The sequence below is a fragment of the Colletes gigas genome, unplaced genomic scaffold, assembly GCF_013123115.1.
Source record: "Colletes gigas isolate AHSC1104 unplaced genomic scaffold, ASM1312311v1 Colletes_gigas_Sc00024, whole genome shotgun sequence".
In the NCBI taxonomy this organism is placed as follows: domain Eukaryota; kingdom Metazoa; phylum Arthropoda; class Insecta; order Hymenoptera; family Colletidae; genus Colletes; species Colletes gigas.
Genome location: NW_025106653.1, coordinates 1,143,806 through 1,165,013, shown reverse-complemented (window position 1 = coordinate 1,165,013; position 21,208 = coordinate 1,143,806). Strand labels below are relative to the sequence as shown.

The 21,208-nt window shown below is 42.1% G+C and overlaps 1 protein-coding gene across 4 annotated transcripts in view; it reads left to right on the top strand.

Moving 5' to 3' along the window:
• Positions 1-21,208, top strand: part of LOC122401420 (RNA-binding protein Musashi homolog Rbp6) — a 1,207,497-nt gene that overhangs the window by 981,799 nt on the left and 204,490 nt on the right. For all 4 annotated transcript variants that reach the window (XM_043403532.1, XM_043403533.1, XM_043403530.1 and 1 more), the window contains exon 7: positions 313-361. In XM_043403532.1, the coding sequence (XP_043259467.1) occupies positions 313-361 (49 nt within the window). The remainder of the gene's footprint in view (positions 1-312; positions 362-21,208) is intronic.

Genomic DNA, 21,208 nt, shown 5'->3' with positions numbered 1-21,208 from the left:
TGTCAAGAAAAATAAAGAAAACAACAAAACGTTAAGAAGAGCAAACCAAAGTCGAAAGATAAATAATTAATTGTATGCTTGTACGAACTAACTTCTTATTAATTCCATTATTCCGATTACCTATTCCAAAGTCTAAAATCTACTTCAAGCTAAATACATAGGGGTTAGTAAAAACGAAGATTATTTAATTACGTGAAATATATTTTCCTAAAGGCAGTCGATTCAAACTAAAAACGACAAATAATTATTTCTGAACCCAACAAATTCCCAAAACACGTGCCCGTGGATAACACGTTTTTATTGAAATTGCAGATCGAGGACGCCATGCTGATGTTCGACAAGCAGACCAACAGGCACAGAGGTGAGTGAAATTTCTGGATTTTCTCTTGTCCGGGATTCTACCCGCGATACAATAATTCGATACCGAGCCGGTAATGACTGTTTAATCACCGATGATCGTTAAAACGTGAGAGGAGTGCTGACGACGCGCAACCGCCGGCGAAATTTCGGTGCGCGCCGTTTCAATCCTCGGGACTTGGCCGCGCGCAAATATGTTGAAAATATGGTCGAGACTTTTCTGTTTAGCGAGTCAATAATGCCGGCCGTTTCGCTCGCGGAGATCGGAGATCGGGTAATTAACGAGCTGGCTTGAAACTATAATTAGTAATTACGGTAATACGCGACGCCAATGCGCCAACGTCGCTACAGCCAAAGATAAATAACATTAATTTGACGCCGCGATCAATCGGAGCGTTAATCACGACCGGTGATTGCGCGATTCAACGTTGTCCTGTGCTTCTCAGTATCTGCGTCTTTCTCCTTTTCGATGGAATTGCTCAGAGTGGGTTTCCAAGAAGGAGTCTTGTTCTAGTAACTTAGATATTTTCATTTATATCTCACGTTTCACAGCGAGTGATCAAATTATCGTGATTCCAGATTTTCACATACACGAAGAACAGAGTCAAATATATTGATTAAAACGAGACCTTTTTATCGTGAAAAGTAGAATTATGTTTTAAAATGTATTTAACGCTTTGACTACCGCGTCACCCAAATATGGGCGAGAGGATTTTAAATTTGAATAGGATTTGTGAATTTTAGTAAACTTACAAAAATAGGTTTAAAATCAAAATTTTAGTCTTGCTTAAAATTGTGTTATGGCATGAACGATAGTTTTGAGCTATATGCAGATCAACTACTCCGCTTGCATACGTTGTTCCCCAATTTTCCGAATCTCCTGATTCCAAGGAGAATAAGCTTTTCTTGTTAGACGTATGCAAGAGTACCCGCGGACGAAATTCAGAACGACTCTCGCATTTGCAAAGGAAAGAACTGAAATATGAGATGGAGGACGTGTTATGCTAATTTTATACGCACCGTTATCGATTCTAATCGAGGCAGGATGAATTCACGTTTTGATACTTTCCACGGGAATGGAATTCCTTTGGTCGTTTGTACACATACGCGTACGGTATGTAAATTCGCGTTCCGTTTCGATTCCTGGCACGCGTCGTTTCTTTTATACTTTATGTTAATCGCATCTGAATAAAAGCCCGTGTAATCGGCCACCGTGGTTGTCTATTGTTACGCGTGACGCGATCGGTTGAAATTCAAGGGTGTAGTTGGCAGCTCTTCGACGCCTATCTAGTCGACTGATAACGGTCGTGTCAAGAAATTTCTCTCATCCACGGCTCGCAGGAGCCAGCTTCCCTCGAGTATTATCGTTCGATCGCTCGAAAACGCGTTGGAAATTTCCCCATAGTCGTCGGACGCGCCTGTGTGTGCACAGTGACGAAACTCGAATCCCCGAAGACACTGCCGGCGCTGCTTACGTTGAACAATTATGCCATCTCTATTGGAAATTAACTGATCTCAGCTATTGTCGGCTCATCGACCAATAATAAGCCACGTCAAACTTGGATATCATAGGCATTGAATACTTTTAAACTCCCTGTATTTATTGGCAGGTTTATGGGGGAACTATTTCGACGAAATTTCAATAACTCTTGACCAATTAAATAGCTGCGTTTTATATATAATAGTATCTCAATGCTTAACGTAAATTATGTGACCTGAAAATGAACAGAATTACAGTGATATTTAACAAATTTTGAATTTTAGGGTTAAATATTCCGGTCAAATTAATTTCGAAAAGAAATAATATTTCAAGACAACCAACTTAAACAATATTTGGAATCAAATATTTTTTCTTCGACTTTTTATCATATTAAAGTATAACCACTTAATATAAAAATATTCTATAAGGTGTCGTGAAAAATGTATTAAAACTTAATGTAGACCTTATCACTAGAGTAGAGTGAAGTGCTTTAAAACATGGAACAACAATTGAAAGTAATAGAGTCTCGTGACGTAGGAACTGAAAGTTGTTCCAAAGAAATTTTCGAAATCCATTGAGAACTTATGCAAGCAAGAAAGTCCCTGTGGAACAACTTTGGAGGTAAACAAATGAAAAGCAAATTTTTCAAGCGTTGGTGCTTTACGTTCCTTTCTTTCTATCATGTGACCTCATAAAACGCAGGATATGATTATATTGTAAAAACAACAGGACATACCGTTAACAATTTTTACAATTACAATACAGTTTTTAAGCAATAAATACTTTCAATTCGTTGTTAACACTTTACTATCTAATGGAAATAATCCAAGCAATTAGACGTAAACGGGGTTTTAGGGAATTAAAATTTTCAGAAATGGCGACATATTAAACACCCTTACGATCGAGACCACATTGCGATGGTGAGAAAGTAGCATTCGTGCATGTAGAAATGTGTAAAAAGACAAATTTCAATATCGATTTACTCAGGAACCAAGCTACACGTGAAAAAATATGTCATTTTGTGTTTTCGGTGCATTTTCGTTTGCTCCCGGAATTTGGAAACGCCCTGTAGAAATATGGTTGCGTGAAAAGTCCGCGAAAGTCAAATAGAAGCGGTTACAGCGGCGCTTCGCGAAATGAGATCGTTCGATCGGAATCAGGCCCAGAAACGAGATATACCCGGCGTCGGGATGAATGAAATATCAGACTGCTAATGTAATATATACGCCAGTTCATCTCTCGTCTCCATCTACGGCGAGAAGGAGAGAGAGTGAGAGAAATACGAATTGCAAGGGTCTCGCCGTCGCGAGCCTGGATCCATTCACGTCGTTGCTTCAATGGGGTCGATAATCGTCAGCGATCGAGTTACCCCACCCGACCGATAATCGGGAGTCTCTCTATCTTTTTTAACGGTATCCTACCCCCTTCCTGCCCCTCTCTTCGATCCCCCTTCGGTTTCCATCCCTTCTGCTCTTCGGGTAGAGTGCCTGCCGGGTCTCAGTGATAGATTCTAATATCGCTTATGAAAAATAGGGGCAAATGGGATATGAAAGCTGGCTCCCTTCAATACCACAGGGGTTTCCCGCTGCCTCGAGGGGTGGAAAAAGGTGGGGTCGAGCCACAGGGTTTGCGGGGCGGGACGCAGGCGACGGGTAGATGTGTTGCGCGTCTCAGCAAACGGACGACAGCGAGGAAAGGAGTAGGTGAAATAGCGGTGTACCTCTGGCGAAGAAAGAGGAGAGAGACTGTGCTCGCAGGGGGGAAGAGGAAACGGGTAGAAGAAAGAGCGAATCGCCAAGGAACGAGAGAGACACGGCGGGCTCTTTCAAAGCGGCGCGTAATCTCTCTCGCGATGACATCCAATACCATCCCCCGTCGGACGAGTCTGCGAGCCTCAAACCTCGAACATCATTGCTCTCCGGCAGATTTCACAATATGGTACTTCCATAGCCGGTCTGTGACCCCTAAGGGGATTATTGTCGGATTTTCTGTGAACGAGCAACTTCGGCCGCAATCAACGAGACACCGATGGATCTTCTTACTCGCTGGTCACTGTTTCCTCGTCGCTCTTCCGTCGGCTATCGTGCACTCCAGCGTCTACCAGTTGCACCAGTGCAGCTCGAACGTTAAGTATTTAGGTGGTTCTCCTTTTACACTCGAATATTTACGTGTCGCCCACAGATCACTTACACAGAAGTCTAAAGTTGTTCTTAACGCACTATAGCCACACGACAAGACTTTGCGAAGCCATATTATTTAAATACGTGGAAATATGTGTCGTAGAGAAATGGTGTCTTCTAAATCTTATTAGCACTTCCGCAGCAAGCGTTTGAAAGAATAAACGTCAACTTTCAATCGATATACGCGTTTTCTGTAGCCCTGTCACGACGATGACGAAAGAAATAAACTTTAAAAAGTTTATGACTGCACTGTACATATTCGCTCTCATCAAATTTTGAGAATGTTCTAAAGCTTTTGCCTCCAAGTGTCCCCATCCTCCTATTTTACTAAAGCCACGCGCGGTACTTCCGTACTAGCCCTTTAGCAACGTTACTATCCCGAATTTCAACGCCTAACTACGCGGAAAATATTTCTGAGACTTTTGAGACTCGAAACTTTCGGAAAACGTAATGATTTCTTCGACTGAAATTGTCGGGGAACCCCCTGTAAATTGCTTCTTATTCTCCTCAGACGCGTAGAGTGCATCGAAGTAATAAGCTGAAAAGAAGAGTACGGCACCGTTCGCCAAGAATATTCCTCCTCGAGGTTACACGGAACCTTGGCGAGCGTGCCAGAAACGACAACCCCGAAAAGTAACTTCTTTACACCGAACCGAAGTGCAAAACGTATGTCGATTGGCGAATAAAGGGCGGATAGAGATCCTTTGCTGGAAAGAAGATCGTTCCTTTGATAGTCGGGAACGACGGGGGTAGATCGGTTCCTTCAAGGTCGTATGTCCCCTAACCCAGATTCGATTTCGATCTCGCGAGGATCGAGGCGGTGCCACGGGTAGCGCTGAACAACGATCGGGGAACGGGTCGTGGAATTACAAAGAGAGATCCTTGTCGATGTTCGAGGCGACCTCTTTACGTCCAAATCCCCGAAGAAGTTGCCTCCGTGAAAGAAGAATCCGAGCGTTTCCGGACAATTTCGAGTCCCGCAGCGAGCTATGATTTCCACGCGGATGGGCAAGCTGCAATTGCAGCAAAGCGCGTCTTCTCTCTAGCGTGGCTGCCGGCGAAGAGGCGCGACTATAGCTCGAGGCGCGATTATCCAAGCTTCGCTGGCCAAAGGATTTTCTCTTCGTGAGCTCCACCCTTACGCGGAGGCGTAGGAGAGGGAAGGGGTGCACCTATAAGGCTGTGCACAAGCCACGGGTCCGTAGCCTCGCACAGACACCACCGTCTATTTGCACACGTAGGCGGACGAGTCGCGCGTTTATATACTCCCGGGCGCATGTGTTTGCGCGTGTACCTTGTCATAAATTGCTGGCACATTGCTCCTGGATGGAACGTGTGTGTTCCTCTACGCCCCCAGGACCGTTCTCTCCGTCCTTCCTGATTGCCTACCGGCGATGGCTCCGAAAGAAGGACGCGTTTACTCATGCGTGAACACGCGTCAAAAGGACGTCCACCTTCAATCGTTCATTGAATCTCTGTTCGTGCAACGACGGCGATCTAGGATCGGGGAGGATTCGATCCAGGACGGAGAAAATTGTGCCCGATGTAATCACGCTTCATGGAATTGCTCGACGATTTTCTTCCGGAATTAGGGACGGTTTTGTCGAATCTTTCTGCGCTCCGATATTCCGACGCGTCGACCATTCGAAAATTCGACGTATGCAATTTAAATACTTCACTTTTCAGAAAGATATAAATTCTTCTTGTGTGTTCTCGATAATAGTTTTGTTTGGACTTTTAAACGCGAATTTATTATTCAGAATATTGTAACTGTACGAATTCTACTTCAGAAAAAAGTTTCATTGAAATGTATTCACTATGGTAGGAGTTACGGCTGTTTATAAATTGGACCACTTTTATGGGGGTTTTCTCACTTTACGGAATCAAGGAACAATTTTTCGAATATTTTTGGAAGTTGTACATATTCTGCACCAAAATACGCGTCGTTTGCATTTTGAAACACTAAAATGCTTCGATCCGTTCAGAAGTTATGACGTTTTAAAGATATGCATGAAATTTCAGTGAAATATATCAATGGTATGGTCAGGCATTATATTTTCAGCAAGGAATTTTTTTCTCAAAAGTGCGTAAGATTTCGGGGATATGTGTATTGACCAAAAATGATTATAATTGACCCCTGCAATCGAAAATAATTTTTCCAGAACGATTTGAAATTTTTTAATTTAATTGTTAATAACTTTTTAACGAAGCCTCAAACAGAAAATTGATATTCTTGATTTGCGTCATATTTTGGCTTCTACAATCCCCCATTAAAATTTTTCACAAGGGTGGCCGAACACCCTGTATAGGAATAGGTGATCGGTCGAGTACTTGCGAGAATGATACAGATTGAGCATAGCCCTCTGCTGGACACGTCGCCACATTGGAAATTAACTTCTGTCATTCAAACGTTACTCTCAAATATTCAACAAGAAATAAATCGAGACTCAATAAAGAACTAAACAAGTTTTAATGTCCAAGCCTGGTCACATCTAACTCAGCGTCACAGCGCTGAGTTCGCGCGTCGCTCTAACAACAAGAAACGAACCGCGACACAAAGTCTCGACTTAACGAACCCCGGGATTCCGAGTCTTCTGGCAGAGCTTGGTGTCTGGGTGGATGCAATTACCGGGGGGGAGTGAGTGGGTTTCCTCTTCGGTGGATAAGGAGAATCTCGGGCGAAGACTTGGGGAACTCGAGGAAGCTGGTGCGACAGGGTGCAGCTGGCGGCGGCCGGATATGTTATGCCGGTTTGACGTAATCCTGGGACCCGGAACTGGGAACGGGCACGGAACTCTGGTGGCGCGTGGGGTCGTTTCCGTGCCGGAGTCGCAGAGAAATTCGCGCTTCAGGGTCGGGGCAACTCGCGTGGCGCGCGGTAAACCGTACCCGCCAACTTCGGCACGTATGCACGCTGCACCGCCGCGCCCATTTCTCCGCCTCGAATAGTTCCTCCTGGCCCGCCAAACTTCCATCCGGGATCGGTACGAAATAGTTTCGAAGCTGTTTCTAGCACTTCGTTCGGTTCCTGTGCACGGTTCCGTGAACGGCGCCACGGGCCTCCGTTAACTTCTAAGATCACCTCCGTAAGCCAGACGCTGGCCACGGAATCGGTCCGCAGCCTCTACTCGGCCGGAAAGTCGAGATTGATTTCCACGGAGTTCCGCTTTGCCGGTTCCTGATTGGTAATTGCGCCGTCGCGATCGATAACTCCGTTGATAGAGCGGACCCGTGGACGAAAGTAGCAAATTTCACTGTTTATTTTCGTCCGACTCCATCGTTTCTCGTTCTGCATAACTCGATATACCCGGGCTGAAGTGGAGAACCTTCCGGGCAATTATAGCAATTGAAACTTTATCGTTATAGCCGAACAACGATTTTTCGTTTAACGCATCGGTGGCCGTGGGTTTCGCTACTGCCTCGAGTTTAGTTGGTGCATTCAGTGGCTTCGGAGCTCTTAAAAATGAACTGCGTGAAAATGGACCGAATAGCTCTCAAACATCTGCTATACTGAAACAGAATTTTTTCTAGTAACTTGGAAATTTCGTTTCCAGTCGTGTGTGCTCTAAAATAAGTACTACTAGAGGCTTATCGTGTCGTGTGTGAGTCACTTTAATGGTAAATTTGAAACACGAAATCAATGAGAAAAGTTTATGTAAACACGTACCTAAATTCAATCCTGTATATGACCTATCGCATACTTTTTTGATCCTTTAAATTCTAAAAATGAAAATCCAATGGAGTTGAATTTGCGCAGCCTGTCAGTTTGTTAAGGAATTATTCGTTCTATAACTGTCTGGTGATTGGATTAAAATGTTGCAGTGCACCGACATGGGACTCACAATATCAAATAGTACTTTTTCCAATAGTACTCGGTTGCAAACCTTGCTGGGTTTGCCATTACGAATTACTAAACACAAAAGTGGCTTTACTCAGAGAACAAGGTTAAACACTTGTTTAAAACGTAACTTCATTGTCACTAAACTTACTGACATTTCATGTATAATCATTCCTACCATGATCTGTCAAATGACCAGTCTTTCTTTTTTTCTGTTATGAGACAACGTACTTTTAATTCTTGCATTATACGCATAGAAAGTTGTGTTTTAAAGTTTATTTGAATTCAGTTTCAATAAAATAAACATTTTATAATTCAGTTTTATCGCATATCAGTCGTATACTCAATAGGGTATGCTGAAACTTCTTTAGATACCTAGTGTCAAAGTAAATATAAAAATAAACATAGAAGACAGCATAAATTAGATTAGCTGTTGCATCCATAGGATAGAGGATGAAAAGCCCTTTAAAATGAGTGTTTATTTAATTAGATAGCATAATTAGTTCCGGAGATATGAGGGTTCAAAGCGTTTGTTTACTTTTCGTTGTTTACGTCGCGAGGTCAATGAACTTTCACAGCGGCCTTGCAAGGTTGTTGACTGCACGTGCTACGTCATTCACGATTCACGTGCGCGAGCGCGAGAGAGAGGGAGAGAGGCCCGACGAGTTAGACGGAGAAAGAGCTAGTCAAAATTAACACGACGATATTTCCAAAACAGAAAGTCGGATCGACATAAACCAAAAATCATTTTAAAGAGGAAGCTTTACCGTTTCTAACAGTGGCTCAATTATGTAGAAAACACTAGTAGTTACAGAACTGCACGTATATAAAGTTTGACTATTTTTAATATGCATTGTTAGACTATTCTAAGACAGTGAAAGCTGATTCTCTATTTTCATCTTTGCTATATATTTCCTAATTACATTGGAAGTTAACCAGATTGCGATATCAAATTTTGTCCAGTAAATGACTCTAGCATCAACTATTTGATTCTTTTTGCACACATACAGTTCGAACCGTCAGTTTTAATACACCCATTACAGAACTCTCATATATATTTTTTTTTTAATTTTAATAAACATTACTAATCAGAATTGTGCACTCCATGAGCTTATCTGGCATAGCAGAACTCTGGAGGAGCTTTCCTAACCCTCACTCGAGGTCGACTGACCAGACTCTTCTTAATCTTCTAGCTTCCTGTTCCTGCCGGAGTGGTAGTAGCACATTAGTGGTGTGTGCTTAGCTTGTTGCGATGATTACTCTCATATTTGACAAATTTTTCATCCGTTAATTATCACATTCAACAGTATTTTTCCACTTCATCCCCATCCGTAATCAAACTTTCGTTTCAATCATACATCCAACGTAACGTAGAAATGCAACGACGCCGAACGAGAGAATTTGTTTCCAACTATAGGAAAACACTGGAATCTCGACAAAAGTAACGTTCCAATTTCCACGGAAAATCGACGAAAAATTAGAAACGAAGCTGGATGCTCTTCAAACAGGCGCAAACGCGCGGAACGTCGCAGGAACGTCAGAGGGTTGAATTATGGAGGGTTAAAAATTTCCGGTATTCGTCGAAGCGTGTTGAAAAGTTTTCCCCCGCGGTGCACGCAGGGTTGATGCGAGCTCTTGTGAAAATATCGTGTCTTTTATGAAGGATCTCGCGTCGCGGAAAATTTTTCCCTCTCAGCCGAGGGTTTCAGTCGGTCAAAGAAACTCTCGAGGCATCGCCTTGTGGGAGCAGGCACCAACGCCTGGCGAGTATCTGCCTCCGAGCAGAGTATCAGAATAGGGTTTCGCGCGTCGTTGCAACTTTCGAAAACTCCGCCGTGGAAGTCGCCCAGCCACTGCTTGGAAACTTCTGAACGATGGATGGTTCCAGGTCGTGGATGTTACGTAAAGGATCAGGGTCGCTTACCGTCGCCATCCAATTCAGCCTAAATATGTCGCTAGTTCCGATCCTCCCGTTTTACCCCGAGTCTCCGAGAATTATTGACGATTTCCTATTTCGAGATCCGACGTCAGGCGGCTGAGTTCGTTGGGGGAGGTGGGGCTTGACTTATCGGTCAGCGCGAAGTACGCTCTAAGATAATTTATCTGGCTGCGATGCGCAGTCGAATCCTTAGAATTTGACGAGAGAAATCAGGGAACAAACAGTATTTATCGATTCGTTTTCGAGGAAACTCTTAATCGAGATCGAGATTAAAATAATCTGTTTGCTCTGGAGAGGATCGTTTAACGTCTGTGTGACAGAATAAATTCATAAAGAGGAGATACGTGATAATAACAGAGGATGTAACGATAATTTTAATAGCGAAAATATTTGTCTAAAAATATGAAACGAATTTTTCGTAATACACGAAAGTTTATTGCGTTGTGAATATGATTTATACGGCTGAAAATTACGATACCATATGCAGGGGGTCCGTAAAATGACGCGAACTTTATACGATCGGAATGATCACTGAAATAACTAAAAATGTTTTTATTTATGGAAATAAAATGTATCTGTTATGCGAGATGCTCTGTATCCGGTGATGCATAAATTGGTACCATATTACTGGTGCTGATGAAACTGTTGAAAATATTAACTATATTTATTTGAAACATGAGTATATTTGTTCAAATTTATTTTTGATTAGATTCGAATAGGAAAATCGTAATTAAAATTCCGCGAAATGTATTCCTTGAATTCGTGTGTATTAACGATTCATCTGCCATTAATTTTCAAATACTCTGCACGCTAATATTATTGGCGTGGATGCGTACTTGATCATCGTTGCTGCTTATTAACATTGTCTTCGCGGACTAACTTGTAATGTAATTTGAAGCTTAATAAATTCCTCATCACCATTCGTGCATGACAGGTACAACAAAAAACAGTTAATTATCACGTGAAAATGGCTGACACGAAAAATTGTAAATACCTCTGTAAATTAAATGCAGATTATCATTGCACTGGGATGCAATTATATTCTACCGTATCTGATGAATTCAAAACTATATTTGTACATTTTAAATGAAAAATTTAATTATTATCGTATTTAATTATAAGAGAATTAACATTAAAGGAACATTCTTAACACTTCCTAATATGTTTGTTGTTTCGAGTGCATCTATGACTTCTTGTACGCATTTAAAAGCTTTGGAGATAGTCTAGATTGTCTTTCTATTTCATTACTCTTATTCTCAATACCTATTTTCACATGTTTCGAGGGCAATAAGTTGTTCCATATTTTCAGAATATAATTCGTTCTTAAATACGAGAAACAGCTTCTGTTTCGTCTTGATAGATATACGGATTCTTTTTGTAAATTGCATAACAAAGGAAAATTAACTTAACAAAATTAAAAAACAATGCTGCCTAATGTCTGTTTTAGCGGACTGTGCGAGTTTTAGCAGAATTTATTCGGTTTTAGCCGACTGTGCGAGTTTTAGCAGAATTTATTCGGTTTTAGCCGACTGTGCGTCGATCGTACTCGACGGGAAGCGCGTTTGAGGGAATAGTAATAAGAATCGTATCACAGAACGGTCTCGCGAATTGTATTATCTGTTAGATAAGAGACACCGTTGCGCCGTGAAATAGAATTGATCCTTGCGTTTCCATGTCGACGATCGAGGTCCCAGCCGTATTCGTGATTTCCTTAAATCCGGATCCACGGCCGAGATAGCGGATCTTTATCAGCGAGATAGCGAACGAGTACCCGGTTGCGACATCCACCATGCATAACATAAGCCGGACGGTTTTTCGGTATAAAGGAAAACCGATGCTAGGATAGGGAAAGGCGTTCTTTCCATTCTATTATGGGAATCTCGGAACGGCGTATCGACACGCTCCAATTGTCACCTGCATTACGACCGTCCGCTATACTATATTCGAAGTAGAGAATCCTCGTGGCGGCAGGATAGCAAGAGATTCTGAAATATTGAAACGCAGAAGACGGCCCCGGCACTTTTCTTCCACCAAGCCCACCGTCTCGCGCTTTTCTTTCCACCGTTATCCCCTCCCCCTCCTTTCTGATCCTTTTTTCCCTTTTTCCCCTTCGTTGCCAGGCTATAGCGATTTAACCAACTGCCAGACGCAGCGCGCGTTTCGCGCGCGATTGCATCGAAGCCGGTCTCTGCTTTCTTCGATATGAAATCCTCGAGATACTGCTGTTTAAGTTTCTCTCTTAATCTCCGCGGTGACATAAATTCGACGTGAAACGCAAGAACGCGCGGATAATGCGCGTTTCAAATCCCTCCAGATATCGTTGTTTAAGGGGGTTTTCTACTGTAAATCCCGTTTTTTAGGTTCTATTTCATATTTTTTTATAAAGAAACTATGCAAGTTCTTGCATCGGCATTTTGTATATGTATTTATTACTCTTTTGGTGATATTCACAAATTTTTACAACGAGAAATAGTCAAAATTAGTGGCAGTACAGAGCCTTCGAAAAAGTATTCTAATGGATTCCATGATTCCAGCTGTTCTGTTTGTCTAAGTCAAAAAAATGAAAAAGATTCTTAATTAGGATACATTTTTCTACAGCCGGTACTAAAAGGACAGAATAAAACTGATAACTAAAAAAATGGCAGAATTTCAAGTTGAAATATCGATTTTTTTCTTGTTTTTAACTTTAGCAAATTAAAAAAAAAACAGAAAGAATAATGATTTTGACTTAATTCTAGTACGGGCTATAGCGACACATGTACTGAAGGTACACGCCAAATTTGAACGAAATCGGTCTAGTAGATCTTGAAATTTCATGAAAGTCAATTAAAAAAAGTTGGTTTGAGAGAAACGCATCTAAACGTTCGTTAATTTTAGGATTTCGATGATGTGCTGTTGCACATATATTTCTAAAACTATATCTTTTAAGAGAATGCAAAAAAAAAAATTGAATTTTATGGCGGATTACAATAGAAGACCCCCTTAAGTTTTGATCTTGAAAGGGTAGTCTGTGGTCCAGAATTTTAATGAAATTGATCTTTCTCGTACCTTTTGGATGCTGTAATACGGAAAAGTATTGACGAACGGATGATCGAAATTTAAAAAATTTAGAAAATTATAGAATTTCTACTTCTACACGTCGATAATTCAAAGCTATTTGTCTTGAATTAAAATTATTTGCGAATAAGAATGGAATAAATATATATTCAAAAATGCTACATAAGTAAACCTGAATACCTGTCTTTTGGGTTTGTTAGTTCTGTTGCCTAAGTTTTTATCGAAAAGAAAATTAAATTAGTATGCGAAAATAATACCCCTAAAATCTACGTAATTTACTATAGACATAATATTATATTTATGTCTACAATACTGGACTTGGTGAATTTTTGTATTTCAAACTTCGAATGCATCCACTATAATTAATCGTTTTGGTATTATTATTTCTAAAATAATAAAAATTGGTAGAATGGATTTATTTAATGAAATTAAAGAACCGTAGCAAATTAAAGAACCTAGTGATGATAATTTGATATTCCTACGTCGTGATATTCCTATTAGTCATAGTAAGATCATTTTCTATGCTTGTACATACCCCTTTGGCCCTTTGGTCAAGTAATGTATTAGATATTTGATAAAATATTTTTTCGAACGAATCCAATAAAATACGTTATTCGTGGCATCTTGTACGTCGTCTGTCCCGTTGGCATTTCAACAGAATTTCTCCTGGTCCCGGGTGGCCCGTCTGGTAGTAGCCACGTGCAGCCACGCATATTTATTATCGAATCTGCTCCGTTTTCCAAATAATCCACGATCCGACGGACGTAAACGTATTTCCACCCTGGTCCCCGCTTCTTTCCGCGTTTAAATCGTCCTCCATCCCTTGGTGGCTCGCGCGTACCACCGGTAGCGCGAGTTTCTCGCGCGATTGAATTGAGCCGCTCCGGCTGCAATTTCGTGGACCCGGTCTGGATCGAAGCTACCTCACGAATTTCCGCCCCTATCTATCGGGGCGCTCTTTCAACGGGGATAAAAGGAGGACTCGCGAGCTTGCGAAGGAGGCAACCGGAGAGAGAGACGAAACGAGGAATCTGGACGAGCTGTTGAACCAGGGTAACAGGAGAGGGAAGGAACTACCCGTAGAAGTGGATGAAAGGGAATAAGGAAGAGGAAGAGAAAAACGGAGGGCGTCGATTTCTCAGTGTAGCGAGAAGAAAGAGACGAGTGGATCGGTTCGAGGCGGTGTGCAGACCTCCGGAAGGTCGCGCGAAGTGTCTCTAGCGCGCCTCTTCCGTCTTTTCCTTCGTCTTTCGCTCCGTCCGTGCATCCGTCTGTGTTCGCCGCTATCCAGAATGCTGATCTCATCTGAGCCAACTTGACCCCTTCGTCTCGTTCGTGCTTCGGCGAGCTTAATCCATCGCCGAGGTGTCCTCCTTCTTGCTCCGTTCCTGTGCCTCGCCTCCGGAAAATCTTCCATCCAGAGGGGAGAATTTAAAATTCAAACGTGAGTGGCCCTCTCGAGTCGTCGTCATCGTCGTCGTAGTAGTCGTCCTCCTCGTCGTCGACGACGTCCTGCTTCGCGCAATTCCTCTTTTCTGACCCCCCCCCGTCGCAGCCCGTCCGCGGCACCCTCGAGGCGTGGTCGTTCCAGATGCATGCATTTCGAGCTGCAGGGCCTGCAGGTCGCGCCCGGCTCGCTTACCGAGGGGGAAGAAAAAAAAAAATGTCTGCGAAAAAGAAGGAACGACGGGAAACCGAGGGAAATACCGCGCGTCGGTGTTCGTCGACGGAGAAGCTGGGACGACTGAGGGCCGTAGATAAGGACGGCGCGCTGAAAATACACGAGCCTCTGACAAATGAAATTTCTTTAAATAATTCAGGGACCCGTCGTAGGAAACGTAGGAGTCGAAATCGACGCCGGAATCGGGGCTGAAGGATACGAAGTGGAACGCCACGAATTGCATCCACGAACCTGCTGCAACTCTTGTTAAGCCTGACCTCAAGGAACGATAAATATTCATTGCCAAATACACCGACGGCGTGCGCATTTCTATTCGCCCGGTGCGCTGGCGCGTCAAAAACCGATGGGTACGTCGATGACCATCGTCGATTTCAGACGGTCGAGAATTTCCATGGCTTCCATTACACCGAATCTCCAATCACTGAACAGAAGTTCGGACGGAAACTTGATGAATTGATGTTCCAAACATTCTTAACGTGCAATTCTAAATTCAAGTTACTAGAAACTGTTCTAAATCTTCTGATTATTGGGACTTACGAAATATGTAAGTTCTGATTCCTTGTTCGAAGGCATATTTTAAAAGCTGTACACGAAGGTTTGCTCGATGCTTCTTAGAGGAATGTGTAGGACCAAATGTAAATTAGTAAAATATATTTACATACGTGATTGTACACATGCTCTGTTATTAATTTACGATGACATACAGATACATGCTTGCATATGGGGAATTGAAATTCACTTATCAAGATTATCCATATGCCCTCATTCTTCATAATTAAACACAGATAACACAGAAATATTTAATCTTTTAAATTTACATGAACGAATAGTGTGTAATTAGATAAGTTATCAAACTTCTACTTCGAAAATTTTCCATCGCTAAAACGGAATACGCGTGAAATATTTTTAACCACGTGACACTGGCGAAGTCTGTTGTAAATCTCAAAAGAAGAAAAGAAATCGTTATCGACAGCCCAGACAATGACTCGATCCTTTGTATCGGCGCGAGAAAGGACGTCGCCTATGGTCCTCCTCTGTCGATCATTTCCGGTCGTATCTGGAGCAGAAGTCGCGCGGTTGATCGTCATTATCGTTGAATGGGCGACACGGCTAGGCACCTAGAGAAATGTTTCGAAGTATAATCGACCTGCAGGCGGTTGGTCGATTAACGACAACTCAGGTGAATGGAATTACTCGCATTTACTCGAGGCATCTCGCCTCTGTCCGTCGTATCCGGCGTGGCCGCGTCTTAAGCGTCGCTTCCTGAAGGCTGAGGATATCGAGTTCTCCGCGCACGAGTTGCCGAATCGATGAATCGATCTAACCGCCCAACGGTGGACTTTTAAAGGCGGACCTTTCATCGAGTTAGAGGCGTCCTTCGAGTAGCCAGGGAGACTCAATCGTGCTTCACGGAACCGAGACATACGGCGCGATTCGTGCACGATGAATATACGAAAGTATCGATCCTGGCCGCGTATTACTCGACTTTAAAGCTTGGTCGAAACTTTGGGAAACTGCCGTGTGGCACACGTTGGTGGAATCGGGCGCTCGCGAGCGCGGTTTTGGGAACGAACGGCCAGAATTCACCGATGAAACTCTCCACCCTTACTCCCCAACGCTCGTCCAATTTACCTCCGTTATTATTTCTCTGGTTATTATTCTGGCGATTATTCCCCGGTAATGGGTACAAATATTACTTCTGCGTGCGGCGAGAAAGTGGTTCGACGCTATGGTTCCTTCGTATAAGATTACAAGGACAAAGATTAACGAATTCGTTATGAGGTGTTTTGTCACTTGTTGCTCTCTTGGCTGAAGACGCGTTATCTTTCCATTTTGGACAAAAAATTTCAAGCTGTGTTCAAAATAATTAATTTATCGTAAGTCGGATTCTGATGCCTTATAATATCGTTTGAAACTGTTTGCCAATAGAACTTCGACGCAACTTAAATTAGTATTATGACTAGTATTTGTTATGTTTGCTCTAAAATATATGAACCGCGAGTTTAACTCAATCCTATGTATATTTTGATAGTACCGTGTGCTCCTAGAGTGTACATTTTCTATAAATACCAGCATGAATTAGTCAGTGAAATTTACTTTGCGAAGCATTTTGCAGATGAAAATTGTAAATCAATATTAACAGTATTTAATTATTTCGATATACAAACATTAAATACTGCGTCATCCTATTCAGTTAATTAACAAATCTATTTTATCGTTTGCTATAATCTGATTTTGGAAAATTCTATTCGATTCAATATCAATTCAGACCTTTAACGGTATTTTAACAATACAATTATAATTTCTAGCAAATACGTTTACGCATGATATTTCGAATTGTTGACCGTCACTGAATAACAAATAAATTGCGCTAGTAGGTTAATTAAATTTTAACGAACCATAGATTGCGAATAAAATTAGCAATGCTTTGTTCACTAGTCTCTGCCAATAAATTAGTTAAAAAGTGTCAAGTAAATACTTTCTTTAGAACACGAAAGAGGTATAATCTTGTTCATCAAAATGTTTCTCTTTTAGAAACACTTAATGTCGCTTTGTGTATTAGCTTTTTGTTATTACCAAAACAGTAACCATGTGGGTTGTCATTTTAAACACTGATGACAGGGGTGAGCCGTAGAATAGGTGCGACAAGCACGGTTTGAACACGCGGAATAAGAACACTTGGTAGAACGGTTCTACCCTTTAAACCGTGAACCTCTTCACCTTAAACACCGCCACACAAAGTTAATTGTAATCAATCTTCGTAACAACGCAAACAACACGAGCACGCTCGAACAGCTCCCAGGCTTTCGAAGAAGTCCCGGGTTCGCCGCAAGGGCGCAATTATATGAGAGAGTGTACGGTGGAATTACCGTCTAATACAACGTGTAAACTATCTACGCGTGGCGTAATAATCCCGGTTATATTCCCCTCCGCACACGCCCGTCTAGTCAGCCATTAGCTCCTCAAAATTTTCACCATCGGTTCCCGCCAACGTTTTCGCGTCACGAGCACCGTGCTCGTCCCCGTCTAATATTTCACGAGCCGCGCGGGATGGAGGAGTCATTCAATTTTCAGCGACAACCCCCGACGCGAAACGGTGCAAAAATCCACGCCACCGGTTTCTCGTAAACAAACGGAATATCCCAGAGACGGTACCGCGATTCCGCGCACTCGGCGCGCAAAATTACGAATGATTCTCTTGCTATTTTTTTTCCTCTCTATGTTCCTCTCTTTCTATCGTTCACTGTTTATCTCGACGAGCGACTCCACCGGTTGCCAATTCGTAATTTCACGCCGACGCGACGGTACGACGACGCGACGTCGAATTCCGAACTCTATTTGACTCTCTCGAACGCCCTGCCAATGATTGGCGCACTTAACCGATCGCATTTCGCATTTAAACGCCTCGCTGTCAAACGCCCGAACATATGAGCCCCCTGCAACGTTTGGGCTGACCTCTGTTGATCGAAGGGTAGAACGCACGGCCGCGTCTCTGTACGCCCGCAGCGTGTTTAACGTTAAAGGAGGGAAAGAGTCGGGAACGAGACTACGATCGTCGACGGTGTTGCAAGCCCGCCCCGGAAATTGAACGTGCCCGTCGCGAGTGTTATATTACTTTCCACTGTCGAACACGCTGAACGATTTTGAGAATCATACGCCGCGTGTTCCATGTTCCACCATCAGATTCGTGCGCAATATCCACGCCCTGGAGACAGATTCCCACGAAATATTATTCACAGGGAATTTTAATAGTTAGGCAATGTTCAAACTATTACTCGAACACTAGTAATTAATTAAGTTAGCAATTGTGTGAAGTTCAACTACGAACACGACAACGAAGAACACATTTTTACTATTACATTTAAACATACTTTAAAGTTCTTAATTTTGTTCGTTTCTACAGAACGATTTAATTAAATTTTTGTGAAGATGGGAAAATTAACACACACAGTTGTATGTCTGTGACGAATTAATTCAACCGAAATTTTTCTGCGAAATTTTTCAGTGTGTTTTAGTTATCAGTGTTGATTTGTTGGAAAGACCTGCTAGTGGACGCCAGGACATTTAAATAGTCAGTCGAGGAGTGTATATACAAAGTGTTTGGCCACCTCTGGGAAAAATTTTAATGAGAGATTCTAGAGGCCAAAATAAGATGAAAATTAAGGATACCAATTTGTTGATCCAGGCTTCGTTAAAAAGTTATTAACGTTTAAATACCTGACATTCAATCTATTTTTTTGGTCCATCATTCTGGGTCTCTAAAACTCCATTAATACGCATTGTTTCCCTTCCTTCAACCTGTTCAGAAGTTATGATTTTTTAAACATACGCATGAAATTTCGGGGAAGCATTTCTGACCTCACATCATATTTTCGGTAAAGAATATTTTGCTCAAAAACGCATAGAATTTATAGGGTATGTGTATTCACCAAAAATGATTGTCATTGACCTCCGCAGCCGAAAATAATTTTTTTTAGAACGATTTGAAATTTTTCAATTTCGTCGAATTTCAGGGGAATTATCCACTGATGGTTAGACATTGTATTTTCGGTAAAGAATTTTTTATTCGTAAGTGCGTAGAATTTCGGGGGTGTGTCTATTCACTAAAAATGATTGTAATTGATCTTTGCAACCAAAAATAATTTTTTCAGAATGGTTTGAAATTTTTCAATTTTGTCGACAAATTCGTCCATCTACTCGAATTTTTTTCTCGAAAGTGCATAGTATTTCGGGGATGTGTCTATTCACAAAAAATGATTGTAATTGACCCCCATAATCGAAAGTAATTTTTCCAAAATGATTTCACACTGTCGATTTTTCTTAAGAATTCATTTTTTATTTTTAGTAATTTCGTTTGACGCTCTGCAGAAAAGTTATCTAACACTTTTTGGTAGGTGCTCATGAGCTCTACTTCAGAAAAAAGTTTCATTGAAATATATTCACTATTGTAGGAGTTATGGCTGTTTGAAAATTGAACCACTTTTATGGGGGTTTCTTACTTTACGGGGTCAAGAAACAACTTTTTCAATATTTTTAGAATTTCTACATATTCTTCACTAAAATACTCGTCGTTCGCCTTTTGAAATATTAAAATCCTTCAATTCATTCAGAAGTTATGATAGTTTAATGATTCGCATAGAAATTCGGGCAGACATTTCTAACCAGAAATTATATTTTCGGTGAGGAATTTTTTTCTCGGAACTGACTAGAATTTCGAAGGTATGTGTATTAACCAAAATTGATCGTAATTAACCCTCGCAACCGAAAATAATTTTTCCAGAATGATTTGAAATTTTTTAATTTAATTTTTTAATAACTCTTTAACGAAACTTTGATTTTCGTCTTATTTTGGCTTCTAGAATCTCCCATTAAAATTTTTTCCAGGGGTGGCCGAACATCCTATACAGGAATAGATACCTGGGAACTTGCGAAAGAGTTAAGAACCGTCGCCACAGAAGATTGGCCTGCTATGAGAGACCAACAAACAGCGAATAAATATTGAAGATTCGTTTGCTAATTTTGTCAAAGAACATTCGACTTGCACGTACCATTAATCTGAGAGCAACGTCGATGCTCAACAATATATCGCGTCGTGACAATTACGCGAATATGGCGCGACGCAAGGAGCCTTCAAGAATATTAATACTAGAAGTCCTGACGCGCAGAAGAGTTCGCCTGGCCTCGAAATATATTTTTCCAACAGACACGCGGTAGGTCGCGATCTGCCATTGTTCCTGGCGAGACAACGGAGACGAGGAACGAGCCGAGGGGCGCGTTTCCTCGAAATTTCTTGAATTGATCATTGTGCACGTTGGCGGCGGAGAATTTTCGCCGCGACGACGTAGCTAAAAAAAAAAAACAAAAAAAATAAAAAATAAAAAATAAAAAGAAAGAAGGAAGGCGCATATCCGCGAGCGTCTATATCAGCGAACGACTCCATTATAGAGGAGCGCATGGAGCCGCGCGGCCCATTATTCCCGTCGTCGGCGCGGAATCATATATGCGGGCGTATTCGAAATACGAGATGAATGGGAGGGAAAGCCAGCGGCGTGAGCTCTGGAGTAGCAATAACTCGGAGATTAAAACAGAATTAAAAAGTGTGCTGGATGTGTATCTGTGTCAAGCGGCAGACAGGCCAGAGAGTCATCCGTTGTCGAGGTATCGAAGTAACCACGCCGGATGAAAAACGAAAAAAAAAAAACCCGAGTAGAAGTATAAGGGGGATAAATAAGCGCAATGTTCGTTACGTCCGTTCCTCTCCACTTGGCTCGCGCGGCTTCCATTGCGCCAGGCCTCGGCTCGTCGCTACCGCGATAAACAATGTACCGTTGAGATGAAGATAGGATGCGCACAAAGACCCTCCGTGAATCGTTAATTAATTTCCTGATTATTCGCTGATCCAATTTCGCGATACACGCGCGCGCGCAGAGGCTGAGCTTGAAAACGACGCCGGATGAGACTCGGCGTTCGTTCTCCTTTCACGGGGGCGGGGAGCGACGTTATCAATTTGTTATCGTTGAAGGATTCTTTTGTGAGTCGTTTCGATCGTGCGCGTCGGGGCTGATTAGGGTGGGAAAAGCTGTTGTCGGGGCGGCCGCGGGCTCGGTTATCGATGCGTTCGGCGATCGTATCGATCATTAAATGGAACTCGCCGGGCGAGATACGCGGAATGAAA